The sequence below is a fragment of the Suncus etruscus genome, chromosome 2, assembly GCF_024139225.1.
Source record: "Suncus etruscus isolate mSunEtr1 chromosome 2, mSunEtr1.pri.cur, whole genome shotgun sequence".
In the NCBI taxonomy this organism is placed as follows: Eukaryota; Metazoa; Chordata; class Mammalia; order Eulipotyphla; family Soricidae; genus Suncus; species Suncus etruscus.
Genome location: NC_064849.1, coordinates 52518924 through 52542747, shown reverse-complemented (window position 1 = coordinate 52542747; position 23824 = coordinate 52518924). Strand labels below are relative to the sequence as shown.

Sequence of the window (23824 nt, the reverse complement as noted above, 5' to 3'; positions counted from 1 at the left end):
GCACAGAAAGCAAAGGAGTCAGAGTGGATGGAGACAGAACTAGACAAAGCATTGGAGTGAGTAGTTAGAGAAAAAGACTTAACTTTCTAGACTGCAAAATGCCCAGCTATATCTTCTGTAATTAAATTACAAAATTCTGATTCTTTTTACCAACTCCCCTTTTGCAAGTTTTTAAGGTAGATTTCTAATTCTTGCAACAAACAACTTTTAACCTAAACATATACTCCTCAAATGTGGCCATACAATGTCAGTGTTTAATTTGCAACTATGGAAACATAGTGTAACTGGATCATTATAAAAAGGTGAGGCTCCCAGGGAAAGGACTATAATTTGCAACATCTTAACTATTTCCAAAGAGGAATGCATTCTATGTAATAATAGCTTGCACTTACCCTGGGTCGTAGTTTTAAACATGTATGATAGTAACTTTTTCTTTTCACAACATTTTTAGAACCTATTATTGTGATCCCACCTTACAACTAAGGATATTAATTTTGCACAGCACTCAAGGTCACACAGCCAATAAAGAGATAAAGGTACAATATACTGTTTATTGACATTAAAAAAAGAAATTGTATGCAGCCTTTTAAAATTTATTTTACCTAATTATGTACAAAATACTGATTTAAACTAACACTGGTGCTACAAATATAAAGTTCTGAATTTCATTACTGAAAATGAATCTTCCTTTCTAGGGAAGGATGACATATTTCTGAACTTACACAAAAAGACAAACTTCCAAACCATTTTTTTTCAGTTCCCAAAGTACCTCCTTTAAAACAGAAGGGAGTAAAATCTGAAAATGAGGTTCATAAAATGCATTATTCCAAAGCTCACTGGAATCTTTGAAGATAACCACTGGACTCACACGGAACGAATCCTTGACTTCAGAAGGACGCCTATGCAGGTAAAGATGCAGCTGTCTACTGAATCACACTACATGCGCACTACACACATAAGCAAGTAAGATGACAAAAGGAGGGTCAATTTTCATGGAAGGTGGTAAGCTGCATGGATTCTGTTTCTCTTGATTTTCTGAGCAGGGCTTGTTTCAGGGCACTAATTTTCTCATCAAGTTCAGCCAGTGAGTAGTTCTGCTGTAAACAGTAACACAGATTGCTGACTAAGACTGAAATCTCTTCAAACAGATACATATGTGTTAAATGAACTAAAATATTTAAAATACCCAAAAGCAGATCACGTGTCTTTTTTTCTCATAAAAAGTTTTAAGAGTCAATATATATAAGCTTTACCATAAATTTAAAGGCATAAAACCATAAGGCTAACATATTTCTTTCTCTTTCCTATTGATAAAGTTCCCCTAAATCTATTATACTTTTAAAAACTGATCTTATTTTTTTTTCTGACCATTCTCATGAATCAATAGCAAAAGTTAAACCTAAATTTTAGGATTACTTTAACTGCTTGAAATTCACCTTTGAGTCATCAATTGTTATCAACCTCGTTGAGGAAAAAAAATTAGATCCTCAAAATTTTCTAACTGCACACTATGTAATACAAGGGCTAAGGAGATAACTCAAAGGGCTAGAGTCATGACTTACATGCACTAGGCATTGAGTTCAATTCCTGGAACCACATGGGTCCTCAGGTCACCTCTGTGTGTAGCTCATGTGTGCAACTCAGTATTCCCTGAGCATGGCTAGGTTGGCCCAAATAACCCAGCATCAATGGACCCTGGCTCTGAATCAGCAGGCCCCAAAACAGGGTGAGGACCATCATGCATGGCACCCAGGCCTCCTGAGTACTGCCTGGAGGCCTCCACATCTCCCCAAAATATGCTACACTTACCACTATTAGAAATAAGACCTTATAGAAAGGGAAGAAAGAAGAGAAAAAAAAAAAAAAGACCTTATCAGGGCCTGAGAGATAGCATGGAGGTAAGGCATTTGCCTTGCATGCAGAAGGTCGTTTGTTTGAATCCCCGCATCCCATATGGTCCCCTGAGCCTGCCAGGAGCGATTTCTGAGCATAGAGCCAGGAGTAACCCCTGAGCGCTGCCAGGAGTGACTCAAAAAAACAAAACAAAACAAAAACCAAAACAAAAAAGACCTTATCAAGAAAGATTCAACTAATACAGTGGTAAGGTAGGGGGCCAGATAGTAGGTCTCTCAGTGATATGTTTCAGGGAGCTACAAAAAAAGAGAGAGAGAGAGGAGAGAGAGAGAGAGAGAGAGAGAGAGAGAGAGAGAGAGAGAGAGAGAGAGAGAGAGAGAGAGAGAGACAGAGACAGAGAGAGAGAGAGAGAGAGAGAGAGAGAGAGAGAGAGAGAGAGAGAGAGAGAGAGAGAGAGAGAGAGAGAGAGAGAGAATGCTTGGTAGAGGCAGTATATTCTGATAAAGAAATTTTCAAGCCCACTCAGAACAGAGGCCAGACTCTGTCCAGGAGAGACCACTGTAGCCAAAAGTCCTCCTTGGTGTTTCTCCTTAGCAGATGCTGAGACAATCTGGGGATAAATACCTGAAAAATCAGCTTCCTAAAGCCACTCTGCATTGACCCATACACCTCTACTCTGTAGTACAACCTCCTTTATGACACACTAGTTCTTCTACAGTTACCAACGTGGGGTGCTTAATTCCTCTCTTTTGCTTTGTGGGGTTCTCCCTCATATTTCTAAAATAAAACTATTTTACTCCTCCATTTTCATTGAAAATTCTTTGCTTTAACATAAAGACCAAAATCTGAATCTGGGTAGAAACTGGGACTGTATTCTTGTATCATTCCAAGCAACCCAACGATAACAGCAGTGTGGGGATGTGGGTTCGGATGGCTGGAGTCAACCTCTGCCCAAGGCTGTTTCTGATTTAGATGCTGTTTTTTTAGTGGTATCTGCTAAAGGGAAAGGGGGTGAGCTTTAAATCATGTCTTTATCATTGTTCTGTGAAAAACACATCCTTCTACTACTAACAGGACACAGATTTATATTTGACTCATCTAAGTCATTCCATGACCTTGAAATAAAATTATTTCTCTTATTCAAATACATTCATTTGCATGGCCCTTTTTTAGAATTAAGACTGAAATTCGAGTTGGCAAGTCCTGTAAGTAGATAAAGTTGAAACTTACTAGTAAAAAAGATGTACAATTGAATAAAGTTTCCAGAAATCAAAATGAAAATGGCAGTAACTTACTTGGGGAGGCTGCACTTTTCTTCTTTTTCCAGAAAAGTTCTATATTAAAAATAAAAAAGAAAGATACTCAATTGTTTGACAATCTGTCTTCTTTCCTATGCAACTACACAGAAGAACCATGGCAGAAACAACAGCTGTCAAACTCAATAAGCACTTAGCTGCAGTTGACACCTATCTTCACATTTTGGAAGTTATTCTCCAAAGATGATATTAAACATATAGTTGTAACATTGCAGCCACGTGCACTTTCCTGGTAATTCATATCTTCCATTAATGGTGAACTTCTGAAGAGTCTTAATGATTGTGGAGAGTAGCTCTTGGGGTTTCTGTTTAGTTTCCCTTTTACTAACCTTTTCATACCAAGACAGCAACAGATAGAGGAAAGGAGAATTTAGAATACCAGGTCAAGGGGTGAAACCACAAAGAGGAATACTCTTGGCCATAATGGTTGTCTGTATAAATAGCTAGACACAGCTCCTCTAGGTCCTAGCTTCTTTATCTGTGAGTTGTGACCTCAAAAGAGGTGGTATGGTTGAAAGGTGTGGGGGAGAAGTGGTCATGAAAATTTTTATCAATAGTAATCAATTTATGAATGTGCAGAAACAAAAAATTAATTAAAAAAACCCAACTAATGAATATGAACACTCGTTTGCACCCAGGTTGCATTTCTACAGCTAAAAGGGATCACAAGTACACACATTTTAAGAGGCTGTGGTTGATGTGATTGAGAAAATGTGGACTATCTCCTACTGATCTAAAATTGTGGTTTTCAACTACTGGTGCATAAACAGGTGGAAAAGGAAAAAAACATTGTCCTAAACTATTTTCCGTTATGCTAATCTACAACTACTATTCCAAATGCCATTAGACAGGTACCTAAATTACAGGCTTCTTTTTTTCCTTCAAAAACTTAGTGTTCTGATGAATGACAATAAAATTGCAAACTGGCTAGTGTGCTGTTCCTAGCCTTCCAATGCGTTTGAAATTTAGTAAGCTCTATATCTAACCAGATATTATCATTACCACAATCTTCAAGCTCAATAAGGATTCACATAGCCTGTGCACATTTTTAGTTTCAGATGCTCTCCTCTTCTGATAATATATATGTATATATATATATATATCTTTAATGTATATGACTTTTTAAATGTAATTTCTTTATATATTAGTGTTGATTATTGTTGGCACCAGAATTACTGTTACAGCCTAGAGTTAAGATTCTCCCCCGTCAGTGATTTGGGACAAAGTGAACACACCTTCAAAAATCCAGTAATTACCAGGTGATCCATTCATTCACATTTACTCAATTCCTATTAGTCTGTGTATTCAGGGATGAAGCAGATTCAGATGAACCAGATCCTGTCCTTCAGAGGTTAAAAATAAGTGAAAAACAGGCATATAAATATACATGCCTTCTAAATATCTCCCTCTTTGTATTTTCTTACTTCTATTATATATGGCATCATTTTTGAAACTAGAAACTGGAATCACCCTTACTTCATGTCTTTTCACATCCAAAGATCAACACTTGAGATCTTTTTCAACTTTTCTTTCCTACTTAATATATTCTATGTTGTCTTGAACTCAGATCAGGATTTCACTTTACATTCAAGTTACCTAATGCTGTCTCCTTAATCTTATTTTCTCCCAGTATTGTTTTTCCCTAGATACATTTTCGAAGTCATATCCATTTGCAAATGCATCTAACAATTTCTCCTCTCACTGGCCAGCAGAATGGACTATAAGCTTCTAGGCACAGCTATGAAAATTTTCTGCAATCTCACTATACCCTGACATTATCCAAATTCTTTACCCTGTGTACAAGCAATAAGTGCCTCAAATCAAGAGTATGTTATGAAGGGTTTGTCTTTTGTTCACAAGATTGGTTGACAGGTCTACCTTAAACTTTTTTTTTTGCTTTTTTTGTTGTTGCTATTGTTTTTGTTTTGGGGCCACACTTGGAGGTGTTCAGAGGTTACTCCTGGCTCTGCACTCTGAAGTTACTCCTGGCAGGCTCAAAGCACCATATGGGATGCCAGGGATAGAACTTGGGTCAGCAGCATGCAAGGCAAACATCCTATCTGCTGTGCTACTGGTATGATCCCTATCTTAAACTTTTATATAACAGAATCAGAGAAGGAGAAAAGTCTCCCTGGAGGCATCTGATGCTGTTGTCATATCAAATACTAATATTTAAAGGAATTAAGTTTTAAAGGTATAAATGTGAGAAACTTACTATCAATTGCTGAGGGAAAAGACACCTTTATAAATCTTTATAAAGTTTCGTAAAGGGATACATTCAAAGAATAATTCCCAAAGTGGGAAGATCTTAGTTATGCACTATAAACCACCAATGTTCTACAATTAGACACATATGTAGAGCTACTTAACAGAAACTAATATAAATGCCAGAATTTACTGAGACTTAATACCATGTGTTAAGGTAGGCAGTGTGCAAAGTGATCTAATCTCATATAAGCATATAAATCTTTGATGCATCAATAAATCTCATTTTATGATTGCGGTAAGTAAATTACTGAAACATTTTCTTTTTCTTTTGTTTGGGGCCTACACACAGAAGTGCTCAGTGCTAATGCCTGGCTCTGTGCTCAAACTAACCGTAAGTGATGCTGGGAATTGAATCAGAGTTGCATACATTCAAGGATGATAACATAATCTCCAGCACCATGAAACATTCTAATTTTTTCATATTTAAGATTAACCGCTCTAATTGTGAGAAATTTCTTCTCCCTTCTTTTTTTTTTTTTTTTTTTTTGGTTTTTGGGCCACACCCAGCGGTGCTCAGGGGTTACTCCTGGCTATCTGCTCAGAAATAGTTCCTGGCAGGCATGGGGGACCATATGGGACACCGTGGGGGACCATATGGGACACCGTGATTCGAACCAACCACCTTTGGTCCTGGATCGGCTGCTTGCAAGGCAAACACCACTGTGCTATCTCTCCGGGCCCTTCTCCCTTCTAAGACTGGAGATACATCTTTTTGCTGGGGATAGACCCCAGAGTCTCGCAAATGCAGATATATTTCTACCACTGAACTACCTTCCTGGCCTGTGGCAATATTTCTTTTCAGTACCTAACTCTAAAATACAATGTAAAACTTTGAAAAAAACTGCTATATACTTAAAGATATTTCCAACAGTCATATACTGACCCATGCCAATAGAAAAAATACTATTTTTTCAAAAATAAATTTACCTAAGTCACTAAAATTTAGTGAATTAAAACTTTTTGTTTACTTTTACTTTATTTTACCTCTTTCAAATATGGTTCTTCCGGGGCCGGGCGGTGGCGCTAAAGGTAAGGTGCCTGCCTTGCCTGCGCTAGCCTTGGATGGACCGCGGTTCGATCCCCCGGTGTCCCATATGGTCCCCCAAGCCAGGAGCAACTTCTGAGCGCATAGCCAGGAGTAACCCCTGAGCGTTACTGGGTGTGGCCCAAAAACCAAAAAAAAAAAAAAAAAAAAATATGGTTCTTCCTTTTTAAAAAAAAGAAGAAAAAATTCAAACTTCAGAAAAGGCAAGTATGATGCTTAATCATCTAGAAGACTGAAAAGTGGCACACAAAACACAAAATTACTGGTGTGAAACAAGCTCATGTGACAAAGATCCTTAGTAAAACTTGGATAAAGGATTGTGAATCAATGCTAAAGTTGATGAACAGGACAACTATAGACTAAGCTTCCGAAAGGTCTGGTGATTAAGGTAAAAACAAAGGTGGATGTCTATTTGTTTCACAGACATGCTGTCTGTGGACAGCATGAATTAAAGAGACAGATGGGATAACTGACAGCAAAACCCAGAGGAAGCTTTGTTTATTCCAAGATAGAAAATTCACAGTGACAGAACTGACTGCTTTCTAGGCTGATTTATCATGCCATCAAAAGAGTAAATTTGAGAATTTGGGCAATTTTTAATAAAAGTACTCTTTAATGAATATTTTAAGTCTATAATACAATACTGAAAATCAAAATTTTTAGAAAACTAGACAACCAACTACGCAGTGTGTTCATTCATCTTTCACATATAGATCAATGAGTGAAATATATGCATAAATAAAATGACTTTTTAAAAGAAAAGTATTAAACTTAAGGCCAGAGAAACAGTACAGGGCTGTAAGGCACTTGTTCTGCATATGACAAGTGATTCCTACCACCACATATGGTCCCCTGACCACCACCAGGAGTGATCCTAAAAGCAAAGATGAGAGTAAGCTTTGAGCACAGATATGTATGATCACAAAATACAACAATTTTTTTAAAAAAATCAGTAATGTTATTCTTAGGCCAAGGCATATACTGAAGCACTTGCCTTGAATGCAGAAGTTGGATCACCACAAGGTCCCCTAAGTACTACCAGGAGTAATCTATGAGCACTGAGCCAAAAGCAGCCCTTGAACACTGCCAGATATGGCTGAAAAAAAAACTATATATGCATAATTAATATATTTTATAAAATATATATTATATAGAACTCACTACTATGTATTTGTGTATTAAATGTATATATTATATTCAATAATATATATGTTTCTATATATATATACTTACCAGAGACTGAAAGTACTCAGGAGAGATGCCTTCCAATTCAAGAATTTTATCCTCAAGTTTTTTAATTCTCTGGTAAATGTCCCTTGGCACTGGACCACCTAAACACATTAAAACAGTTCCAAGAAACTACATAATTTTCTTCTATCAAATTTATCCTTAAACTATCATGCAAAAAACACTTGGGCAAAGAAATAATTTAGTTAAGTTGACAAAAGTTAAACAAAATGAAATCCTCAGCTCAAACTATGCTATAAAATATATCATATGCCTCTCTTCAAGTCCAATTTTGCTTCCTATGTTAATCTGAGCTTTGCTTTATGTTACATTCATTTAACAAGATACTAAACATAAACACTTTCTGTACAAAACAAAGTGCATTTTTAATAGATTTGGGGAGAATAAAAATCCTAAAGACAACCAACAATTCAATAAGCGCATTATTTTCTTCAATTTGTATGCCTCAATACAGGCCGAATTTTCTCCTTTAACCTTGAAGAATGGTAAAGAAGGGCTTTAGCATAATTCTTACCAAGCCTTCTATGGGAGAGAGAGCATAATCAGTCACTCAAATTTCAAGGTTATGATCATAATTTATATTATTTCTCTGCTCCTCCAATGCAGCTTTCTGCTCTAGACCTGCATCACCTCTGAATTATCACTTCCAAAACAGTCACTTATAAAGTAGTCTCAGCATGGCTATTTCTTTTTCATTTTTCTTTTTGGTCACACAGTGCTGCTCAGGAACCATAAATGCTGTTCAGTATCAAACCTGGTTCCAGCATGCACAGCATATGCTTAGTCTTTTGAGTTCTCTCTCCAGTCTGCCAATAAACATTTCAATTGCTAAGTTGGACGCTGTCACTTCTAACCCTAAAACCTTCCAATCTCATGCAAACTTTAAAAATCATACATTTACAGTAGTCCATAAATTCCTCCATCTGTTTCCTTTCTGTCACTTGGTCATTATCTTCTGTTATTCAACTGGCCAACTATACCTTCATTGCTTTAAAATTTATGGTTCCTTCTACTTCCACATACAAAAGGTTTATTCTCATTAATTTAATGGGGGGAAGGGGGAAAGGGCTGGAGTGATGCTATGGCAGGTAGGACACTTACCCTACATGCGAATGGTTCAATTCCAAAAAACATATATGATACCTGGAACCCCACCAGGAATGAAGGCAGAGCCAGGAACTAAGCCTTGAGCACCACCCAGATGATCCAAGAATTTAACACCTATGAGAGGAAGGAATCTGTCCTCTTTGACATAAAGCCAAACCTATTGCTTTCCCCCTCCCTGAAACTCTCCATCTTCTTTCCCTATTTTTCTCTAAACCATCACACTACCACTGATCATTCTGCACATCATGCTTATTTGTTAGTTTCTTTCATCTAGGCTACGTTCCAAAGCATAAGTATTTGGCATTTCATCCACTGGGTGTGGTTGGGAGTCACTTGTACAACCACACACACCATGTCGTTCACAGTCTACACAGGTGCACAGTATTTACTGACTGAATGAATACATGATTAAACAATCATTATGCAATTAAAGAATATGGGCAAATTTTCATATCAAATGCATCAACTTGTTAAATATAAAATCTCTAAAAAGGTTTCTTTATTTTGTGAATGTAATTTTTAATCTTAGGATCTTGGCTATTCTTGCTCTTGAATAAGGAAAGAAAGTAATTTCATCTGGTTCTGTTCTTGATGCTTCCTTTACTGGAAATATCATGTTTATTTCTATACCTTTCAAGAGCCATCAATGCAGCACACAGAGCTTAGTACCATTCTACTTCCCTATTCATTGAAACCAGTACCTATGATTGCATCATCTTAGTATCCTGGGCATCTAAAATAGTAGTTGACAGGTAGCTACACTGGAAGTGTAACTCAGTGATGGAGTGCACACCTTACACAAATGAGTTCGATCTGCAGGCTCCACACTCTAAACTAAAAGTGCTTGGCACACTGGTAGATATTCATCAGTATTTTTATTTTTTGTTGTTGTTTATTTTTGGGGGAGGTTCACACCTGGTGATGCTCAGGGGTTCCTCCTGGCTCTGTGCTTAGAAATTGCTCCTGGCAGGCATCGGGGACCATATGGGATGCTGGGATTCGAACCATCATTCATCCTGAATCGGCTGTGTGCAAGGTAAACACCCTACCACTGTGCTATCTCTGGCCCAGCCATTAAAAGATTTTGAGCTGAGGAATAGTCAGACCAAGATCAGATGAGTTCTGAAAAATTGATTGAGTCACAGGGAAGAGAATGGTCTAGAGAGGTGGTTTTAAACCACTGTGCATGAACTGGTGTTTATTCCTCACCACCACCAATAAAGGCCTTGGCCCCTTGAGCACTGCTAGGGTGGCCTGGGTATTCCCTGGCACAACAGGGCCAGAGAATCACAGTATCTTGAGGCCCTAGCATTAAACTACCCACCCCATGACCAATGACCCTGAAGCTCCTAAGCACCACTTGAGGCAAAATAAACACAGAACTAAAAAAGCAAAACCAAGTAACAAAACCATCACTTAGTAACTTTGTACAAGAGTGGCTGGGAAGGTTGATAGTAGTGAGAAGATTTGACAAAAATTTAGATGACAGAATACAAAGGACCTGGCATAATAAAGAAGAGGGAGTCTCAAGTTTTGCAGTGAATGAAGCTCATACGGAAGGTGTCTGGTTGTCACCTACTTCCTAGAGCAGGTTGCTCAGGCGCTCTGCACTTGTTTTTCACTTGACAATAACAACATGGGTACCTCATCTGGCACTTAGTAAATATGAAGCAAATAAACATGTACACATGCCTTCTCAGTGATGGGCACTTAGTATTATTCAATAAATGGTAAGGTACTAAACCTCTAAGGAATTTATTTATTTACATTCTTATCTACACTGAGAGATCTTTGAGGACTAGCATAAAATTCATCTACACTTTGTTCCTAGCACAGTGGGAGATAAGAATAAGAGGTGATCACTGTTCAGTTATGGAACTGTCGCAGGAAAGAGTGCCATAGCTTGTAGCTGGAACTATAATAAATAGCTTGTCAGAATTTATTTAAAATCTGTTCCAGGAGGACCGGTCCACAGTAGGGAGCTCGCCACAAGTACTGGAGCAGTGTAGTTAGGGTAGAGACAATGACAATTGGAACTAATTGCTCTGGACAAGAATTCAGTGCTGAATGGAGATAAAGTGATAGGCACAGTACCCTTTCATTAACTACAATGCTAACCACAGTGTCTAAAAAAGAAATAGGGAGAGTGAAAGGGGTGGTGGGTTGTAAAATGCCTGGCCCAGAAGGCAGGGGTGAGGGTGGGAGGGAAACTGGGGACATTGGTAGCAGGAAATATTTACAGGTAAAAGATGGTGTACATTGTAAAGCTGAAACCCAAAAGTGAATAACTTTGTAACCATGGTGTTTAAATAAAAGGAAAAAATATTAAAATTAATACAGAACTCTCAAAGAAGTACTTGGAACACTTAAAATCTCTTCTCATCTAATACTTTCAATTGGTTGAAAAAAAAGAGAAAAAAGAGCATCAACAGCAGATAACAGCAAAGACCATGTTTGGCTCTTTCTCTCTCTCTCTCTTTTTTTTTTTTTTTTGTATCTAGTTAATAATACTTTGTCCAGGGCCAGAGAAATATTGCAGTGGCTAGGGTGTTTGCCTTGCACTGATTCTATCCCCAGCATTCTATATGGTCCCCCAGGAATGTCAAGACTAATTCCTGAGTGCAGAACCAGGAGTAACCTTTGAACACCACCAGGTATGTACCAAGGAAAAATAAAGAAAGGAATGTTTTGTCCACAACAGGTGTACAAGAAAACTGTGGTGACTAAATGACCAGGAATTTTTTTAGCCACTGGCAAAAGGACATCAAGAGGCCCCACCTAGAACTCTGCTCACCTGTCTGCAAACGCAAATGGGCCTCAATGTTCTGTAGTCGTTCTTCCACAGCCTGATTCCCACAATCTCGGAGCAGGCTGTTAGATTTGTGAGCTGACCCTTGATTTCCTTCTGGTCTAGTCTGGGGTCCGTACGTATTCACAACTCTAGAAACTAAGTCAAGAGACTTTGAGTCTACATACATTCACATTTAAAAAAAATAAGAAAATCTTTTCTCTTCAACATTTTACAGTCTTTTGTTAAGATCAGCTAATTATCAGCCCATGTCTAAAGGCCAGATTTAGTTATAAAATAAGCAAACTTTAAACACAGATGCTATTTCTATTCAATTTTGTTTATAATCTAAGCTGTTTCTCTAATTAATATGATTCGTCACAAATATTTACCTTTTACATGACTTTTAAATCCAGGGTAAGGGGTAAAAACGGCATCAGTCCTTGCACAACTATTTTCTAAGGAGAATGTAAAGTATAAAGTTTAAATATAGTCTTTATTTCAAATATTGAGATTTTGATAAATTTCTAATTCATATTAGTTAATAATAAGTAGCATTTTACATAATAAATTACCATCACATACATGATAAAATTTGATAACCTTTCCCATATTAAATTTATCATAAAATCTAATCTTCTTATCTAATTTCCAAAATCAGCAACATATAATGATATCACTGAATATACTTTTTAATAAAAATTTGTATCCTTAAAAACCATCTGCAGAGTTTTAGAGAAAGTAATTTTATACTCTAGGTAGTATAGCTAGATAGATATATATAAGCCAAGGAAACATTAATTCACCTTTGCTTCAGCATAGGAATTTAAGAAAACAGAATTACTACTGAATGCTTTTTAAAAAATACAGCACTTTTGAAATTACATACTAATCAAATTAGTGAACACCTAATAAAAAGAATTATACATTTAACACTTTCATTTTGAAAACTCCACACAAAATGATCTTGAAATCTCAAGTGTAATATGTTCCTCTTCAATTTCCCTAAATTGCCAATACTCACTTAAAAAATCTCTAACCACAAAGGCATTTACCTCTTTATAAGCTGCCTCTTTCAAAAAGTGCAATTTTAAGATAAGTTGTGAAAATTGGTTCTCCCCCCTAAAATGAAGAGTACAATTTTGTTTCAATGAGATTATAAAGTAAGTGATAAACCAAAAGGGAAAATTGGAAAGATGTGAACATAATATATAAACATTTCAAATAAGATAAAATGTTTAAATAATAAAACCATGTATTATTGTACATTTCTAAATAAATGTCCCTGTATTGTTTTATAATAAAAATGAATCACAGCAAAAAAGACACTGAAAAATGTTCTTTAAAAATAAGTCCATTTAAGTTTGAAAGGTCCAATGGAATGGAAAAGAAACATTAGTATCTCTTCAGCTCAACTATCCTTAATAATTCTGCTAAAATACTATGAATAACATTTAAAATTTAACTTATCCATATATATTCACATATACTTTCAACTAAAAACTTGTATCCCTAAAAAAATGTTTATCTATATATCCATTCATCTATTCACTAAACACTTTTTTCTTTGAGGCAATTCAAAGTATATTTATAGGAGCAAAGAGTTAAAAAAAAAATCAACAATTCCAGATTTATATTCCAAATATATAGATGAGCTGACCCATCAGTGAGAAATTCGGAATGATGTAGATAGTGAATGTATGAGTGTTAGTCACTCTCCACAGCAATTCTTACGAATGCTGTTTTGATCCAGCAAGGAATTGAATGGGCCAGGGAATCCTGCTGAGCATTTCAATTCTTGTCAATTTCTATCCCCTGCTGATTTATAATAATAGAGTTAGCAGGGAGAACAGAGGAATAACATTAGTGACACATGTGCTTGCTCCTCATCACACCCTTTCTCATGGTTGCTTGCAGTTGGATCATTGAACCTAAGGTTTTTTTTTTTTTTTATCACTGTTGCACCTGTTTGAAGCCAACCTGCTTCAAAAAAATTATTTTCTCCAAGAGAAAAATTAATAGCTGAAAAGATGGAAATTGGGACAAGTTGAGCCTGTTTATTTCACTATTAAAAAATGACTATCAATATAATGAAATAAATTCTAGATTCTTCTGACAACTGTATTCATAATTATCAGGTAAGAGATTGTATATCAGTAAGAAAAATGTTCATTCCAATCATGAACCTGTCTCCATAAATTTCCTAAGAAATACTTGTTCAGATTATTATGCCTGTGTATGAGCTATCTACAATACTTTGCAATACTTTGTACTATAGCGTCAGATGGAGAGAAAAAGGAGAATCTGGTTTTAAAAATAGTAACTATGCATGATGAAAGAAAAGAAATAAACCCAAGATATCAAAGTCTTCCTAAAGATTTGTGACACACTAGTTGTATAATGGAAACATTTCAAACAGTTCTGGAATAATCATAAAATTGCTCCCTCTTAAGAAGTATTAATTTTACTAAGTTCACTTAAAAGATATTAGTATCACAATTTTATAAGTACATTTATTTACAGGATAGAAATTGATCTGGTTCAGTTCCTTCTTACTAGAGATGGAGTAACCCAGCCACTCACATGTCATTTTCATTAAATTCTTCAATCGGTCTTCCCCTGGGCAAAGTTAGCTCTTTTATGTTAGCATTTATTTAATTTTTTTTTTATATAGTCAAAATGAAAGCCATTTTCTGCAATAGTCTCTTACTATTCAGGAAAAATTGTTGCCTTAGTTTATAAAACTGTGAAATAAATGATGATCTTCAAGTGGTACATTTTAAAAACAAAAACTGTGCTATGACAATAAACTAGTAAGTAGTTACCTTGGTTACAATCAATAACATTGCAAAATTCCCTGACATTATTTTCATTGATTTCAGCTTGTTTCCTTTCAATAAATGCAGATATTCGTCTTTCAATCTATAAATAATAAGTATGCAAGTGTTAACAACTTAAACACAGTAAGACTTAGAAATCTTATGCTTGCCACCTCCCCAAAAATAACCATAGCCTAAAAGATAACTTCTTACTTCTGCTTTTCCAGCCTTTATTTGGACTATTTCTGGATCAAAATGGCTCTTGATTTTTTTCACATCTCCTAGATCACAATCTTCATGTTTTTCTTCCTCTTGAAGGCCATCAATGGGGAATCTGGCATTGACTTCATCCTTGTTCCCTGTTTCTGCTTTTTCTTTCTCTTCAACAACAGTTATAGCCTCCTCTTTAATCAGAGGCTGAAGTTTTGCTAATAAGGGCTGAGAAGAATACAATTTCATCTCTGGAGGTTCAAGCTGATCAAAATTTTACAGTCAACGTATTACACAAATTATCCTAAGTAAATGTAATATTTAAAGAACTAAATCTGAAAGTTGGCCTATTTGAATACATACATCCGACCACATGAATTTGCTGTTTTCTGCTACTATGGTTATTACTGTTATAAATCTAGTTTATGTGGTTCATTTTTTTTTTAAGAAAGAAAACACAAGGAAAGCTTAGAGGGAGTCATTCTGTCACTCATGTTTTATTCTGTGCCAAATCAATTGTCAGTCTTTGGCACCAATGCCACTTAATTAATATGTCCTTCAGAATGCCTCCTCATAACAGTAAGGCTTGGTCGTTTTCCTCCTTAATACAAGAGCCACTGGTCCTACTCAGCAGAGCCCTGCATCATCACTGTATCACTGTATCCACTTGAAACACAGTTGGCCAAAGTGATTGATAGAGCATAGACATGGCATCTATAGGTGTTATGGTGAGTGAACACTTAGGCTCTTCCTGATACGGCAGGCTCATCTTGGGTCATGAAATTAAAAATTTTAAGAAGTAAAGAAAGAAGGCAAAAATAACATACCATGATCCAAAGTTGGAAAGAGAAAGGTGCCTATCACTATATTTCAGAGGAAAGAAAACTGTTGTGCAATGTAGATTATACTATCCTTTTACAAACTTCCCCCCACAATTAGGTTCTAGCTGAGTTCTATGGCTCACTGCTTCTGCCCTTTAAAACCTGGGATAACAATATCTTTTAACATGAAACAGATTTTAAATTTCCCATTGGCAATAAGAACTGAAAATTGATGTCTAGTCTATTAATCAAAGCACAACAATATTTGTCATGCTCTAATTATTTTATGCCACAAGTTGTCTTCTATTATCTGTCAAATTACTCTTCTGAAATCTTGTAATATCTCAGTAGCAATAAACTGACCAAATAGTTCTTCCACTTACCTTTATGGCAATTACTTTACACTTTGATTAGAGACAACTGCAAACTCACATCAATCATAACTGCAGAGATGTTCAAGTAGATATCAATAAGGTCATAATATTGTTGAGTCATTAGACTGAACTATTTTTAAAATATACTAATACTACTATAAACAACAACTCAATGTAGACTTCCCAGAGAAAAGATAAATTAGTTCAAGTTGTTAAGAAGAAGCAAAGACAAAATAGTGACTGGCTACTTACTAAGATGAGACATTAATGTCACAGAAATTACTTTCTTTTTAAAACTATGCTGAAACTGTTTAATTGCAATAGACACTCCAGGATGTGTCATGCTGGGATAATGCCACTTCTTGAACCACTGAAAGCACTCCATGAGCCTCCAAACTCACCCAAGGCATGGAATCATTATCATAGCATGACACACACCTGCCGTGTCTTATTGCTTAATTATAACCCACCAAAGATGGAACTGTATTGAATTTTCAGTCCAGAGTTGAACAGAATTGCATCCATTCACTCTTCATATCCATGTTGGCCCTTAGATAACTACGTAAATGAATAGATTTGGTCCAATCTGGATGAAGCAGGCTTTATTAAAAATACTGTTAACACAGTGCTGAGAGAACTGACAAAGATAGCAACTTAATATTTTGCTACAATTAATTTTCACTACTATCAAGTTAATACTTTTAACAAGAAATTTACCTGTAAATACAGGACGTGTTGCTCAAGTGCACTAAAGAGCAAAGCAGGTTGTATTTCTGAAAGACCCTGGAGCTTGTTCCAATCGACTGTAATTTTCACCACATCATCTTTGAGGTTAAGCTTCAAAAAGACAACCAGTAGCATCACTAAAATTACAGAATTAAATACTACATATGGTATTACCACAAAATAAGACTTCTACCGCATAACATACTTAGTTTAGCTCAAATATACCAAGTTTCAAATAATACTTGAAAATGCTAAACATAGTTTTCATTTCAGAGAGCCTAGAAAGAGCAAATTTTATGAAATAACAAAACCTTTCATTCCAATTTGATTCCTGGGCTATAGAGAGGATCATCTACATGTGAAACTATAAAAGACAAACAAAAAAATATAAAGCTTCTTTAATAGAGTAAAAAAAAATCTAGCAAACTTTGGATTGCTGTTAACATAGAGGTATTTCTCATAAGTCTATTTTGAATGTTAAATAGGCAGCAAACAAATCTATCAAAGTTCAAAAATATCCACGCCTTCTTGCTAAATTGGTAACATACCTAATGTCTTCTGAATCACTTTCATTATTTTCAATTTCAGCCAAATTTTAAAATAATATCAAGATTACTCATTTTATAAAGTCTAATTCAATATTAAGATGCTTATCTACCTCAAAAATATTATTATTTAATTTAAAAAACACTAAAGAACAGTGAAAAAATAAATTAGATAGAATGGCCAGATTCCGCTAAACAGTATTTTCTAGGAAAATGTGTGGCTCATCTAATAAAAATTGGATATCCGTGGCCAACTGAATTTTCAGTGCAATTAAAATGCAATTATATAAAGAAAACTGTCTGAATATAAAAATTTCAATATTAGATTAAAAGCATGAAGTGTGCATATCTCTAGTCTTTTAAACTGATTAAAAGTGGATTGACACTAACTTTTCTTAAGGACACATTTTTATGACAAACTATAAGCTACATATACTTGCACAGCAAATTACTTTCTCAGAAATCACTAGTGATGTTTGATAAAAAATAAAGTGTTACTATTAATTCAAATAGTTCGTGATAGATAGCACATGAATTATGATGAGAAAACAAAAGGATGAATCACTACACAAAGAACCAAAGAGAAGGGTTCCCAAAAAAGGCACTCTACTGAGTGAATTCTGTTAAGACAGAAAATTACCACCTCAAAACATTATACCAGATATTTAAAGTCTATATTAGACATGTAGAAGAAAAAGAAGATTCATCAATGTGCAGATTAGTTTCTATTAAGTTAATTAAAAGAATACATTGATTACATTAATCTAAATTTATGTTATATAATTATATTACTAAGATAAGTTAAATTATCTTCATACTTTTATATAGCTCAGAAAGATCTACAGTCAACTATAACAAAGTTATCAATAATTAGTGGTAATGAAAACAAATCCAACACTTTTTTTACTACACTTGATCTTAGCCAAAAGGCTGAGAAGCGATCCAACACTTTTTTTAAAGGAAAAAAAAAAAACAAAACAAAAACAAATAAAATCTTAACATTTAGGATACTCTCATTTTAATTCAGCAAAACTATATACACAATTAAGGACATTAAGAATACCTGATCTTTTATGTAACATAATGTTATAAGTTAACTTTAAAACTATTACATCTTGTTATTTAACAAATTTCCTATTAATAAAATGAATTCTATATATTTTACCCTATCGAACAATCTATATTTGTAAGTCAGTCACTCAAAAATGTGGTAGTCGCCATTAATATGAACTACTTAAATGTATATTTTCAGTAAAAACTTTAATTAATATAAAAATCTCAAGGTTACAGAATATATTTCTTTAATCTGGTAAAACTGGCTGCCTAGATATAAGCAGTATGGTTAAATCAATAAATTTGAAATCTAAGCTAAAAATAATTTTTAGCATTCCATTTTTATGTTTCATATTGAAGAATGCTAACAATACAATTATATTATACAAAATGCAAAATTTAGGTTGTTACAATATACAACTGAAAATATAGTCTTTGAACTTGTCTCTTCAAAAAAAATGTGATTTACTCCAAGGGTAATTTTATATGTGTAGTAGACATGTTTAATGAATTCTGGTCTTGAAACACAACATGTATCATCAAAATGGTTAGCATTTGAAAAAGCCTTACTTTTTGATCCTTGTGTAGATAGTCCCTTCACTGTGTGACATTAACAAAACAAATATTTGCCCTGAGCATTTACAGAGATGACATAAGAAAGTTTTAATCACATCTCCTTATACCATCAGACTAAATGTGTAACTTTTAAATAAAGTTTTTAAATGACCTATACAAAATATTTCAAAGATCTTTCAATCGCTACTTATTTATATTTAAAAATGTCATCATTAAAAAAAACTGTAAGTTACAGGTAAAGAAAAACTTTTGTTCTGACATAAGAATAAACCTTAGTTCCAATGCTCATACCATTAAAACTTCTCAAACGTTTAAGCATTTACAAATCTTCTAAAGACTGAAATATTAATAAAAAGCAAAAGTCCCCTAATCTTTACTTAAATTTAAGTAAATCTTTGGTAAACAACTAAATGTCAAAAGTTTATTTTGTAGAAAATTCAATTGATAATTTTCCCATTACATCGGAATAAAACTACGTAAGTCACACTACACACATATTAGGATTTTAAAATAAGCTTTAAAAAATGCACTGGTTCACCTCAGTCCAAGACTTTCACAAAAGTCTATTTTCAAAAAAGTTGGCATCACTTTCCACTCAAATGCCTGCTGTGCCAACTACACGCATTCACTCCAGCCCCATAATAAACTTTTATACCCTGAAAATATTACGGCTCAGATATAAATAAAAGCAAATAAGTCTCCTTTCAAGTTCTCATTTACATTTTTTTTTTCAGGAAACAAGGAATGACATGACTGTCATAGAGTAAGCAGCATTTTTTTTTATAAACCTAGTTTTAAGATGACACTTCTGCCAAAGCCATCTAATAAACCAGTTAAACTACTCAATAGTCAAACAAGTGTTCTGAAGCAGTCTCAATCATGCATAACTCAGCCAACTTGCTATTGAAATATTTTTACATTATTTTATTCCTCCGCATTTGAAAGGGGAGTCATACAACTTGCAGAAAGCGGGGGGTGGGGGGGAGGAGGGAAATAAAACCAAGGGACTCACAAGAACATAAGTTCAAGTCATACCCCTCTACACACACACACACACACACACACACACACACACACACACACACACACACACTTCAAATAAACCAAGGGACTCAAAAAAACATAAATTCAAATCACACCCCCTACACACATTCCTCCTCCTCCTCCTCCTCTCTCTCTCTCTCTCTCTCCTCTCCTCTCTTTTCTTCTTCTTCCTCTTCTCTTTCTTCTCTCTTCTTCCTCCTCCTCTCCTCTTTTTCTCTCTTCTTTCTTCTTCTTCTTCTTCTTCTTCTTCTTCTTCTTCTTCTTCTTCTTCTTCTTCTTCTTCTTCTTCTTCTTCTTTCTTCTTCTTCTTCTTCTTCTTCTTCCTCCTCCTCCTCTTCTCCCCTCCTCCTTCTTCTTTTCTCCTCCTCCTCCTCCTTCTCTCTCTCTCTCTCTCTCTCTCTCTCTCTCTCTCTCTCTCTCTCTCTCTCTCTCTCGCCCCTTACAAACACAAACACACACACACACACACACACACACACACACACACACACACACACACACACACACACCACATTCTCCAAACAAAACCAAACAAAACCAAGGGACTCACTGCTGGGGAGAACACGGCAAAGAAACCGAGTCCGCACAGAGTGCAGATTTGGGTTAAGCCTTAGCAGGTACAGTCACATCCGCAGTTGCGGCCCAGCTCTTCCCTTCCCACGCACCGGCTGAGTCTCACGGCCCCCCAACCCAGGACGCCCCCAAATCCTAACCTCCTCTCAAGGAACCGGAGGAGACCCCTCCCAACCCCCTCTGTCTCCTCTCCCACGCCCGGGTCCCCCACTCACTTGTGTGGCCAGAGTATGGCAGGAACGGAAGATTTCACACAGCACCTCCTGGGAGGCACTGGGGCTGCCGTTCGCTTCCAGGCTCCGGTCACCGAGGCTAGAGCGACTAAGCTCAGCAGCGGCTGCAGCCATGACACCTCCGCAAGGCCGCCGCCCCCCGCCGCCGCCACCGAGTTCCCTTCGCAGCCCGCCCCCTGCCACTCCAGCTGTCGTCGCGCGGCGATGACGTCCAAGCAGCTGCGCCGCGTTTAGAAAAAAAGCTGAGGCCCCGCCTTCTCAGTATGATGGACAATCACGAGAGCCAATCAAGGGCAGGTACGAATTCCCTCACCCCGCCCACCTCCACCCCCCTCCCGGCTCCCGGAGAGTTGCTGAAATGTACCAGGCTGGGTGGGTTTTTGACGTTTAGGGTTGACTGAAGCTCTAGTGGGCTCAGCTGTCAATCCTGAATCTGTCTTGATGCTTAGAGAGGAAGGTAAGACGTATAGTTAGTGTTTTTTTTTTTGCCTTGAACATAATGTTGACAAAGATTAAATGGTGATATGAAATGGTCTGCAAAAAAGACAGCTATGTTAGCTCATCAGGGATGCAGCGGCACCCACACCTGTTGTTGCAAACACGGAGAAACTTGTATGCCTCATTGACTTAATGGGGTAGGACGTATTCATCTCAATAAAGTTGCTTAAAACGTACACAAGATTAATGACATTCATTTTTCCACCAAGGAGAGACTATAAAAGAACAATGCCCCCCCCCCCCCGCATAGTATAGTGGGTAGGGCGTTTGTTTTGCACGCGGAGGACTCTAATTCGATCCTCCACATCCCATATGGTCCCCCAGCACAGCCAGGAGTAAGCCAGAAGTACCCACCGGGTGTGGCCCAAAAACTAAAAAGAGAAGAGAAACGGGGGGGGGGGGGAGGAGAAAAGAACTATATAAGTGTTCATTTATGTTTCACTTCAATATCAAGGAAATGGTATTTAGTTAACATTTGCAAAAATCATTGCGTCCAGTTTTAAATGACTGATCAGTTACTATTCTCCAGGTTATACTGTAAAAATGCCCAGCCTACAACAGTTTGACAGAAGTGAAACAGTTCAATATAATAGGAATTTTACTCAAGCAAGTGCCTGCAACACAACGTCAAAATTAGGAAGACAAGTCCTAAATTGGCAGGAATATTATATATTTTATAAAAACATAAATAAAAATAATTTTAACATCACATTATTGAAGATATTTGTAGCACTTTGTAATTTTGTAGTCATGTTCTAGCATTAAAATTTTATTGTTCAGTTGAAACAACTTTTGGGATATATACTATTAAACTATACTAGAAATGCCTTTTTAAAAATCACTGGTTTAGGGATCCGGAGCGATAGAACAATGGACAGGGCTTTTGCCTTGTACACAGTCTAACTGGTTTGTTCCCAGATATTCCATATGGTATGCCCCTCACCCCTGAGTCTGCCTGGAGTGATTTCTCAGTGCAGAGCCAAGAGTAACCCCTGAGGGCCATTAGAGTGGCCCAACCCACCCCATCATTGGTTTAAAGATAAGGAGAATTTAAAACTCTTAATTGGGAAAGCAAAAGTGGAAAGTAGTACAAACGTAATTCTAAAGTGGAAATAAAATAATGCCTTTGATTGTCTATTGGAAGTTGTTTTGCTGGTTTTTGTTTTGTGCACACACCAGAAGTGTGTAGAGGTTACTCCTGAATTTGCACTTAAGAATTACTCCTGGCTGTACTCAGAGAACTACATGGGATATCAGGGATTGAAACTGGGTCCAAAGTATTCAAGGCAAATGTTATCTCTTCTGTCTCACCCTTGGAAGTCTTTTAATTAAATCTATATTCCCAGTGATGTGTGAGTTCACAGGTTTGCAATGATCTTTAAAAATAGTTTATTCTTTTTTTTTTTTTTGGGTTTTTGGGTCACATCCGACAGTGCACGCTCCTGGCAGGCTCGGGGGACCATATGGGATGCCGGGATTCAAACCACTGTCCTTCATGCAAGGCAAACGCCTTACCTCCATGCTATCTCTCTGGCCCCAATAGTTTATTCTTAACTACAAGATGTACAGTTTATTCAAACTCATGTCCATATATTTGAAAATTATATCAAAACATTGAATATCTAAATAACAGAGCACCCTTTTCTTCCAAGCCACTAACAATATAACCTAACTTCAAAATGCTCTAAAGTGCCGAATTCTTTTGTTTCTGACTCTCTTATAGAGAATATTTATAATGAGCTAATTAAAATGTTTTATTTTGTAGAAAACTCTCAGGACTCATACTATTTTTTTATTTTTATCTCTGTGTAAAGGTTTATATTTTCAAATATTTCAAAAAGGTTTATATTTTCAAATATTTTCAAATATGGAGGGCACTGGCTTGAAACCTTTGGGAAGGAGCTTTATGCATAAAAGAAAGCTTCTTTATGTTTGCTTTTGGAGAGGGGCCACACCTGGCCATGCTTAGAGCTTAGGATTTGGGGTTTATTTCTGGCTCTGTGCTCATGGATCATTCATGAGACTATATTATTATTCCTGACTGGCTCCAAGGACCATATGCAGTGCAAAAGGTCAAACCCAGGTCAGCTGCATTAAAAATCATCATTTTAAATGAGTTGTTGCTCTTTGATATCAATGAAGTTGAAATTTCAATTTTTGCTTCCTTGAACAAATGTAGAAATAGTAAGTAGTTATTTGCATATAAATGCTTCGTATAAAATGTTTTTCAGCATCCAGAAGTTCTATTTATAGCTTAATATTTCTTACTAAAATAACACTTGAGTTTTAACTCTTCTGTGCATTATTTCTTCTTAAGGATCCTTTATACTTCTTGATATAATTAAGAATTTTCTGAAAATTTTTTCTTTCTTTTAATTTTATTGATTTATTTATTGCTTTTTGGGCCACATTAGGTGGTGCTCAGGGGTTACTTCTTGATCAGAACTCAGAATTTACTACTGGCAGGCTTGGGGAACCATATGGAATGCTAGGGATTGAACTCGGGACAGCCACATGCAAGGCAAATGCCCTATAGGCTATGCTCTGAATCCTCTTTTTATTTTAAATTGAAGTATTTGTAGGTTAACAAAGATGGGGTTCTCCTCAGGATAACTTTAAAAATCAATATATGTAGTAATGTATTGAAAAATATGAAGGCAGTAAAATTTAGAAAGGCCATAAATGAAATATGTTCCTTTTATAGACTAATAATTAGTTTATAATAT

The 23824-nt window shown here is 36.0% G+C and overlaps 1 protein-coding gene and 1 pseudogene across 4 annotated transcripts; both read right to left on the bottom strand.

The window, feature by feature from the left end:
* Positions 1-531: 531 nt before the first annotated feature.
* MBIP (MAP3K12 binding inhibitory protein 1) lies at positions 532-20770 on the bottom strand. Of its 4 annotated transcripts, none has more exons than XM_049766709.1 (9): positions 20583-20770; positions 16568-16687; positions 14659-14883; positions 14452-14548; positions 12019-12084; positions 11633-11785; positions 7717-7814; positions 3150-3188; positions 532-1097 (listed from the first exon to the last, which is right to left on the bottom strand). In XM_049766709.1, exons 1-9 carry the CDS (start codon positions 20712-20714, stop codon positions 984-986), a joined length of 1044 nt encoding a protein of 347 aa, XP_049622666.1. In that variant the 5' UTR covers positions 20715-20770; the 3' UTR covers positions 532-983. The 4 variants fall into 4 exon arrangements, with proteins under 4 accessions (XP_049622666.1, XP_049622672.1, XP_049622677.1 ...); XM_049766715.1 differs by having other exon boundaries at positions 532-1094; XM_049766720.1 differs by lacking the exon at positions 7717-7814.
* On the bottom strand, positions 17954-18063 carry LOC126002947 (uncharacterized; annotated as a pseudogene).
* Positions 20771-23824: the final 3054 nt, after the last annotated feature.